The sequence below is a fragment of the Meleagris gallopavo genome, chromosome Z (genome assembly GCF_000146605.3).
Source record: "Meleagris gallopavo isolate NT-WF06-2002-E0010 breed Aviagen turkey brand Nicholas breeding stock chromosome Z, Turkey_5.1, whole genome shotgun sequence".
NCBI classification, from domain to species: Eukaryota; Metazoa; Chordata; class Aves; order Galliformes; family Phasianidae; genus Meleagris; species Meleagris gallopavo.
The window spans coordinates 41,550,216-41,559,968 of record NC_015041.2 but is presented as its reverse complement, the minus strand read 5'-3'; the positions used below and the strand labels follow the sequence as shown (position 1 = coordinate 41,559,968).

Here is a 9,753-nt window from a genome sequence, read left to right as displayed (position 1 = left end):
TTTTTTTAATTTCCTGGTCATCACAGCAACTGCTCTACTTTCACAGTTCAAGTATTTCCTTGCTCTGATTTAAACAATTTACCCTATAAACTAGCAAGGCAGCAAAACTGCAAGATAAAACATGATATTTGCTCCAATTCAATATAAGCCTATTTGCTCAAATTCAAGATAAGCTTTTTTCTAGCTTTTTAGGAATGAAAATCTGATCTACCTTTTGAGCAATGCACATCAAATTACCTTGTTTTCACTGTCAGAAGAGCACTTGCAGAAAGACAGCAGGGCTACTGAGCTGCTAGATGAGTGGCAGCTTACTCGTGCTAGCTGTCAGAATGTTATCTTTTACTGCATATTAAACATCAGTTTTTACTGAACCGAATAAGGTATCAAAAGCAAATTAGAAAAATAAAGGTGGTTTCCTAAGCCAGGTGCAGGAACACAAAAGCTCACCCCAACCTCAAGCAATTACAAAGCAGCTTTTATCATTTATCTCATGTTTTCTAGCTCAAGAAGAATCATGTCCAATATGGTCTGACACATGGAGCAAGAAACAGTCTGTCAGGCAAAAGAGGCAGAATATAAACAGCCCTGCAGGGACTCTGGGATAGAATTTGGTATTTCAGAGAAACATCTGAAAGAGGAGGCTCATACAGTACATACTGATACAGTCCTTTTTTGATTAAAATTTAAGTAGGGTCATCAAACTGAAGAAGTGGAGGAAGTCTACTGCTACATACAGTAATAAATCTGTACATTGGCAACGTACAGCCTTCAGGCAGAGATCCTGTCTAAGCACTTGCATTTCCTACCTGAAATACCTTACTACCTCATCTGTTTTGTGTTCTTGACATTCACCGTGGGTGTATCACTGGCAAACTGAAATGGTTACATCTTTAAAAAAATTAATGTTATCTTAGGTGCAAAGTACACGAGCTCTTTCTCTGACTTCCTGTGATTGTTCCCGAGATGTTTGTATCTCTGCCAGAGCTCCTTTCCCATGTTGGTGCACTGAATCAGATCCTGGGAGTGCCTTCCCTCCTTCACAAGCTTCAAAAAGTCAGACATCAAAATATACTCTACTAGGCCCTTTTACCAACAGCCAGCACAGGAACAAGGAGAAGCAGAGCACAGAGTCACAGCAAAGAACTCCATATGTAAAAATATGTTTAAAAAATATGTAAAAAGTTGAAGTCATGGAAGCACACACCTGAATTTATACCAGTATTTTATTTGAAAGTGTGACATCCAGACAAGACTGTACAACAAAAGACACTCTGAGAAGAAGTGAGAAGAGAGAAGAAGAACAGGTATGCTTCTCCATCTACATTTTGGAGATAAGTGACATTACACTTGATATCTAAACAGACAAAATTAAAGCGGATCGGGAGGCTAGACAAGTCAAAACACAATATGTAGATTTAAAATTCAATAACTCAGACTTCTGGAATTGACTTTGAAGCTGCAGACAAGCCTTCAGTAAACTTCCACAAACTGTTTATAATATGGTTAAAGGAAATAACATGCAGGGCAGGTTGTAGGAATCGCTGATGTGGTAAGGTTATATTAGAGAGCATTGGAAAGAGAAACTTACATGGATGAACCACACTAAACCTTTTAAACATTCATGAGAATGGGGGAGATGAAGGAAGGGAGGAGATACAGGGAACTAAAATATCGTCAGTACCTTCACTGTCACTTCATCACTGCTATCGTGTATATATTTACCTTCTCCTGTGCTTTAAATCCGAATCTTCACCACTGTTTTGGGTTTTCCTGTGATATTAAGGAAGTGTTAATTAAATGTAATTGAGCACATAACACAAATACACAAAAGCTTCCATCTTCACTATTTAGGATGGAGAAAAAAAGACTTGTGCTTGTTTTAAACTTTTCAGGGCAACTCCAGTAAGTTGCAAAGGCATGATCACATTCAGGTTCTCACTGCAAAACCTGGACTTGAAAGGCTAAGCACAGTAAGCTGGCCGTTAGAGCTTTCTAATGTTTTCAGAATAGCAAATCCTGATGTTTTCCTCTTAATTCCAGTTAAGTCTGTATACGCAACGTAGCTATTGTTATTAAACAGCTGAAAAAGGAAAGCATGTGAATTCAACTAAGACTCAGGAAGACTTAATTAGGTTAGAATCTACTCTCTATTGTCAGCCTTTACAGTCTTACATTTGAGATAAGACTTTTTAAAAACATTCTGGTGGTGCTGTGGCCCAAGACAAAACTTGTTATTGGCATGACCACCTGTCTAGCTAGCAGATGAGTCAAATGTAAACCCCAGATGACACACTCTTTGCATCTCAAAACAACCTCCTACTGCATAGTGCATTAACATTACTCTTTTCTTGCTGTAAGATCCTTTTGCAGTGCTTTTGCATTCCTTTGTTTTAACAGAGTCCAGTAATATCTTTTGACAACAAAGTTATGAATGAGTAAGAAAATCCACGTCAATAAACACATTGCTATCTACACTTATAAGGGCCATACTCAACAGAAAATCAACATAATTCTGTCAACTTAAGATGAACGACTCTGATTTACTTTATTTAACTTCTGCATGAGCTCACTAAACATACACAATGGTAGAGCTTCTTCACTGCTTTTCTAGACAGCAGTGGGCAGGTAAGAAGGTTGGAGCAGCTCAGGAACCTGACAAATATAAAACCTCCTCATTTACTGAGATTTCCTCATAGATAAGGCTGTGTCTTCAAAGATCTCTTTGTAAACTTTGCCTTTGAAAGCCCAACAGAGAATTGCATCAGAGATGTCAGAAGCTTCAGGGTGCGGGCTTGTAAAGTAGTCCTGGAAGACTGTGAATACAGCACAGTAGCTATATGCATCTATATTTCATAGCAGACCACAGCACCAGTGTATCTGAGCTAGCTTAGGTGATGAAAACAGCCTCTCAGCAGGACAAACCATCCCAGGTAACATGCAGACTGTAAGTACTATCACTTCATAATGTGAGCTGTCACTGATTCACTTATTGGACGTACTCCAGGACACAAAGCAAAGTATCTCCATCCATTTAATTTCAGTTTTCTAAGTTACTTAATTCAAACTAAGTTACTGTTTTGTAATGGAAGTTCATGTCAACCAAGCAAGAGCTATCAGAAAAAAAGCAAAATAACTGCCTATCCATATGAAAGGATCTTTCAAGTGCAAATAATATAATTTTTCATATTTTCAAAATTATTTTCCTCATACACAGGACAAACAATCAAGCAAAAGCCCTGATCAAAATTTACTTTGCAAAATTAGATTCCATGTTCCAAGTTTTCATTTTGCACTAACAACTGACATTCCCAGGACTCAGCACTGTCTTCAAGAGACTTTACTGAACATAGAGTATTCAGGACCATAAGCTTCCTGCTGTAAGAAGCTAACTGTGATAGGCCTCAGGGCTCTTACCTCCTCCGGACTGGCTGCCCACACTCGTTCTCACTGCCACCCGATGGGTTCCGTCGCCGAGAATAAGGAAACTTTGGTGATTTATTGCGGTCACTGGGGGAATTATACAGCCCACTAGGGTTAAAAAGGAAAAGCAAACAACTGACTTCTCAACTTTCACAATAGTTAAGTCGGATAACCCAGATTAAATCTACAAAGACAGTGAGAAGGTTCACACATTCAAACACTCACATGTCCCATTATATATACATGCCAGAGTATGCAAGCATGTGCATTCACACACGCTATGTGTGAATATAGCAACAGTACTGCTTTCCAAGAGCAAGTATTTCACACTGAACATTTAAAATACAGGGCAGAGACCACGTAGCACTGGTAAGATGACAATTCTAAGCTAACAAAATGTAGAACCAAGTATATACATGTTGCTATAGAATTTCTGTGCTTTAGGAAGATTTACATAACTCACAATGAGGTATTGACATGCATTTGTCATTTTTCAGGTTTCAGGTTCACTGACTACTACCTCTTATTCATACACTTATCCTGTCAGAGTTCTAACTGATTACTTATGTCAGGATCAATCCTTTTATTTGCAAGACAGAATTACAGTGACTATGCTAGTATATTAACACATTATACCAAAATCCCTCACTCTATTGCCACGGCACAATATTTGGCATAGCATAATACTTAAGATATCATGTCCTGCCTTACCTCTGCTGGCCATTTTCCTCCCATGGTGCACTTGTTTTACTTCTTTGGGTTTCTGGACTGTTCTCATTTTTCGTATTTTTAAAGCTACATAAAAGTAAAGATACATCTTTTAAATCCATAGAGCATAGGTCACATTTTTTTCATCTCTTAGAAATTGATCTTTGAGGAATATAGCCACTGAAGAGAGCTGGCACACAGCTATTTGCCTGCCATGTAAAAGAAGGCCAACAGCTGATACATTAGAGAATCTCTCCTAGAAAGATAAACTGAAAGAAAAAAAGGGAAGACCTGAAAGACAGCTCCACAATCACATAATTATGGTTGCACAGAGTCAGAAAAAAGTTAATCTTGTCTCAAAACAAATGAGAACTTCTTGCTCAAGCAAGAAGTCTAGCAGTAGAGCAGAGATACGGTATGCACTTCCAGCCTTCTACAATCTGCAGATAACAGATTATTGAACCAGAATTTTTATCTGCTCTTTTTTTACAGAACTCTTGATGTAAGTTTCTTACATGAATTTACTTAAACACCTCTTGACCGTTTTTGTCTTTTGGGCTCAAACTGTTCCTGACAGCAGTGCACAAAAAAATTGCCCCCTCCCCCTCCCAAAAAAAATTACTTTCTTTCACATCTTCCACCCATTTCAAAACTTCTACGCTGTTCTTCACAGTTCTGTGTTTACGGACTGAAAAAAATAAAGGGGGGAAAGGAAAAGCCCTGTGAATAATTATTCCTTAATCACAGATTCCACGTCATTATTTTTTCATACATGCAACACCTGGCTCATCTTGTTTCCAAGTAAAAGAATCATAGTCTATTTAATCTCTCCCAGTAGAGACATCACCACATACTTCAGGTTATCCTTATCATGCTTCTGTAGGTCATTTTTGTAGGTCTACAGTACGTTAAGATCAGAGCAACAAAGGCTGGGTTGGTAACTATTCAAAACATGACTGACTACAGGCTTAGGGAGTAACATAATTTCCCACAGCAACTGCTTATGCTGCCTTTTTGCTAGACACTAATCAGAGAACTGACAAAATGAAATGCTGTTTTCACAGACTGCTACTATGTGAATTACCAGCACAATCAAGGCACCTAACCCAGCATATAACATAGGCTTCAAACGTCTGCAACCAGTACCTCTGAGTGTTAAGGAGAGAACTAGCAACACGCTCTAGCTCTTTGTTTCCTCCTTACTTTCTCACGCTGTTCTACAAATCTCAGCTCCTTAATGACTATGGATAGCCTGGTCACTGCCACTCCAAGTGCTATAAGATGGCTTCCAGGTGGACCATGCTCTTACGAGTATCTTCTCTCCCACGCTTTCCTGCATTATTATCCTTACAGTTCAATTTCAGCCTGAACAAGCAGGTCACTTAATACAAAACTAACCCATATTAGTTTCCACTAAGCTCTTCAAGAAATATTACTGACAACAACCTACTACAAGCATTAAGACCATAGATCTTTCCAAAGTGCAACCTGATCAGCAAAAAAGGCTTTACAGGTGCTTACACAGGGGGATGTAAGCCAGAGCCCTCTGCACAGAGCAGGTGGTGACAGACACCACTGTATGAAAAAATTGTGGCTACTTAACTCAGTAATCCACTCTTAACCTCAGCCTTTGGTTACTACAGGTCACTGAGTTAATCATTTAATTCTCACATAGCGAACAAAATGCAAAGCTACAGTAAATCAGCAGGAAAGAAACTGAATTACACTTCATCAGGTAAATCATTTTCTTAGTAATGCACTCATTAATCATTGATTCTTATTTGCACAAGCTGAAAAACAAGTGCTTGCAACAGAGTAAGCTAGTAATTTGGGTAAACAAGTTTCTGTAGTGTATTACAGAGAGCAATTTTTTTTTTTGCACAGCATTAGTTGCCAAACAATTCTCAGACTGAAGTTAGTTTTAAAGACATTTGAGTTGTATTTTCAAATCTTAAAAGGAGAAAGAAATAGAAATAATGCTGAGAGGTGAGCTCACTGCACTAGATTGCTGACTCGTTACACATTTAGAGCAGATGCAGACACTTCACAGCTAGAGCGAAAGCACAGAATCTCCGCAGATACTGGTACTGTGTCCAGGAAATTAGCTACAAAAGGGACTGAGTTCACTCTAAGATTTAGAAAAGATCAGGATCTGATTTTCATGGGAGATTGTTGTTGTTTTGTTTTTTTTTTTATTATTATTTTTATGACTAACCTTGAATTTACATCACTTATACAGAAGGGATGACTAACTCAGCAGTAAATAAAATGTTAAAACTATGAGAACTCAGCTCATAAAAGCTGCTGAAAGATGCTGTGTAAGCATGAATGAGAAGTAATGCAAGGATTACACAGGATGGAGTAAACTACCAAACTGTAAATGTTTCACAGAGGATGAGTGCTGCCTGCCAGGTACATGAGCTGTATAGACATGAAAGGTCCATACTCATGCAGGCACAGACACACAGAAAAACAGACCTATTTCTAAACAGAAAGCATGCAAGGAAAGTCACTTTCAACTTTTTGTTTTGATGTTTAGAATTGACTAATACTATTTAAAATCATGAGTAAGGTAGAATCTGCCTGAGAACTGTTTTTGAACTGCCAAGTTAAGATACTAAACCCAGAAGAATTTCTGAAGCCTCCACATTGAAAATCTCCATTCTACAATCTGCTTTTTTAGAGAAAAACAACAACAACAAAAACAGTTCATTGATTAAAATATATATACAGCACTAGGAACATAAGCTGTAGTTAAGGGCTCCTCCTCCCCTTTCATCTCTGCAAAACTATTCGTCCTTTGGACCAGTCTCTCTCCTACCAAATCCTGTACTGTTTTCTGCACAATGGCCTTAGCTTCAGCTGAATGAAGAGGAAAAATCGTAAGTATTCTGTGATCAGTATTATTTTCTAAGGGCAAGAATACTGGATTCCAATTCCCTTAAATTAAGGAGACAACTAAATCCATTTCTTCTCTGTTGGAAGAACAGTTTAAAATATCAGGCAACAGGAAACCCTATCCATCAAGTATTTACAGTACATCTTTTGTTCATTCCTTTGGAGGTCAGTGCAGATACCCAGCATGTGAAGACCCTAGACTCAATAGAGAGGGTAACGTCAGAGTTCCTCAGCTGAAAAAAAGGCTGTTGGAGTTACTGAGCATGCAGAGACAGAGATCTAGGCAACTACGCAAGAAGAGCCAGGTGCTGAGTTTTTGACTTACTGTTTTGCCAGATCATCTGTTTTTGATTTGTGCACCTAAATTTCACCTAAAATTAAGGGTGAGGATATAAATCCCCTTCTGAATCTGAACCTCACATCTTTCTCTCAAATATGTCTTGTCTATGAACAGATGTGCGCTTCAGCACTGACACAGCACACCATACAAGCCCAGAGGAGACCTGGCAGTTCACTACTGCAAACAAACATGAGATTTGTGCTCTTGGATTTACCGGTGTAACAGGTGATGGAGAGCACATTAATAGCACTGATGGAAGAAAGGCCATGCCCAGCAATTCCCTGTCCATGAACCCCAAGCAGAGCCTGTGGAAGGAGGGAACAGGAGAGAGACAGGCAGGTCTTCACACCTGTCCTGATCAGTGCCCCTTATGTCACAATTTGGTTTATCAGATTTTAAACAGAGACCATCTACCCATTAATGTGCCCTGACTTGTGAGTTTCCAAACTATGCATCACCAGAGCAAGCTTCTGCTCTGGCTTAGAAGATCAGGGCTTGCTGAAGTAAATGGGCAGCACTCTGTTACCTGTGTCAGCAAATATCAGAGTCCTAAATTTCAGGGCAGGAAAAGCTGTGATTGATGATTCCTGGATGTGTTGCTTTATCCACTGCAATACACAAAGCTGGAACGGAATTGCTGGTCTACCCACCTTTTCACTGGGGAAGGTGCAATAATTTTCGTAGTTCCTTCATTATCCCCATTTGTTGTAATCTGGTTTATGCCACTAGATCCTGAAAAAGAAAATAAAAACACAGGACACCTCCTCAGCAGATCTATTCATATCTGTTGAATCTGACTGCCTACTAAACCCAGCAGAGTATGTGAGATAAAATTATACAGAAGACATCTGGCAAATGTCGTACGGAGGTATAAGAATCACACTTTTGTGTCTTATTCTCATTTCTAACTATAGCATATCAATATAGCAGTTCAACATGGTGAACATTCATTACTCTTCCATGTGAGTCAGAGGAATTAGCAGCTGTTGTTCCCGCAGGGGCACTATGCCATTGCAAGCAGGAGGGAATTTCCTGCTCCATTTGCCAGTGAGAAGAGAGGTGTGTGGAGAATATAAGCAAACTCTGTATGGTCTGCGCTATGAGCTTAGCAATCTCCTGTGTAGCTACTGTGGACTCTAAAACAATCTCTAGATTAGATAGTAAAGCAACATGAATACGTTCATTCCAAGAAACCCTTTCAAACTGACGTAGCAGCACTGTGCACAACAGTGATATATCCTAAGTCATGAGCGCAAATATAAAAACTGCAAACAAACAGCTACGAAAACTAATAATGTAAATACAAAAGAGAATGAAAAATATTCTTATGTAGTAATAATATAAATATACTACATCATATGTATGATGTTATACAATTGATATATATAAGTAATGCAGTAAAAGTGACAGCTAAGTCTCACTTTGAATGAGTAAGAAATAACTGGCCAATAACTGAAGGTAACCTGCCTAGTTTCTAGTTTTGTACCCAATGCAGAATACAGAACCAAAGAATCACATAATGATCCCACTTTTTCCACTCTGTTGGCACAAGAGAAGCCACCAGAGCTCTAAAGAAGTGGATGAAGGTATACTTTCCCTAGTTTCTGAGCATTTACATAACAGCCTTCAAAGAAACAGACTGGTGCATTTGTAATTCAGAAGCACTGAGAGCCAAGGGAATCTGGATATTTTAAACTAGGTTGAAGTCAAAGTGACACCATACAGTGCTGTACAGATGTATACACTTCAGAACTGTTCTGTTTAGCTTGGTATGTAGCAAAGGTACATCGCACAACTCTGCTAGAGAAATAACAAGCAAAAAATGTGCTAACCACCAATAAAAGTTTGTTTCTGTTAACACTACAATTTAAGTTTCCATGCTGTGGCATTACTATTAATCTGTAATTTTTCTTTACTTCAGGTGTTCCCCTTCTGACTGGTAATTTCACTCATTTCTCTCAAAACTGAAGCAGATGTTAAGAGAAACAGCAAAGCAACATCATTAATAGCACACATCAGCTCTGGACAGGACAATAGGGATGTTAGAGACACAGAAACAGACTGACTCAGGCCTGTAACAGCTAACAAGGAAATTCGAGCTTTTTCATTTGGCTAAAACTAAAATCTGTCACAAATTAAGTAGTGGCTCCCTTTTGCATTACTTACTTTTTCCACAGTACATCCCAATTTCACATGCCACCCCTTTTAACACAGAAAGTCTCTGCACTCCCCTCTACTTCAGCACAGAGATTTTAAGTATATCCTGCAATATAACCAGCAGCAGCTCAGTACCACACAGCCATATGCTCACTGTTCTTCTCCTATTGGGATGGGGAAAGAATGGGAAAACAAAGTAGAACTCACGGGCTGAGATAAAAACTACTAGA

At 38.8% G+C, this 9,753-nt stretch overlaps 1 protein-coding gene and 1 long non-coding RNA gene across 2 annotated transcripts in view; both read right to left on the bottom strand.

Moving 5' to 3' along the window:
- The window catches only part of EPB41L4A (erythrocyte membrane protein band 4.1 like 4A), a 182,298-nt gene that overhangs the window by 120,019 nt on the left and 52,526 nt on the right, over positions 1-9,753 (bottom strand). Inside the window, exon 4 of the mRNA XM_019610220.1 lies at positions 3,415-3,528. Within this exon, the coding sequence (XP_019465765.1) occupies positions 3,415-3,528 (114 nt within the window). The remainder of the gene's footprint in view (positions 1-3,414; positions 3,529-9,753) is intronic.
- Positions 1,633-8,126, bottom strand: LOC104915167. Its single transcript, XR_796261.3, has 4 exons — positions 8,017-8,126; positions 4,132-4,215; positions 3,415-3,528; positions 1,633-1,770 (listed from the first exon to the last, which is right to left on the bottom strand). It is a non-coding gene; the product is annotated as an uncharacterized LOC104915167 (long non-coding RNA).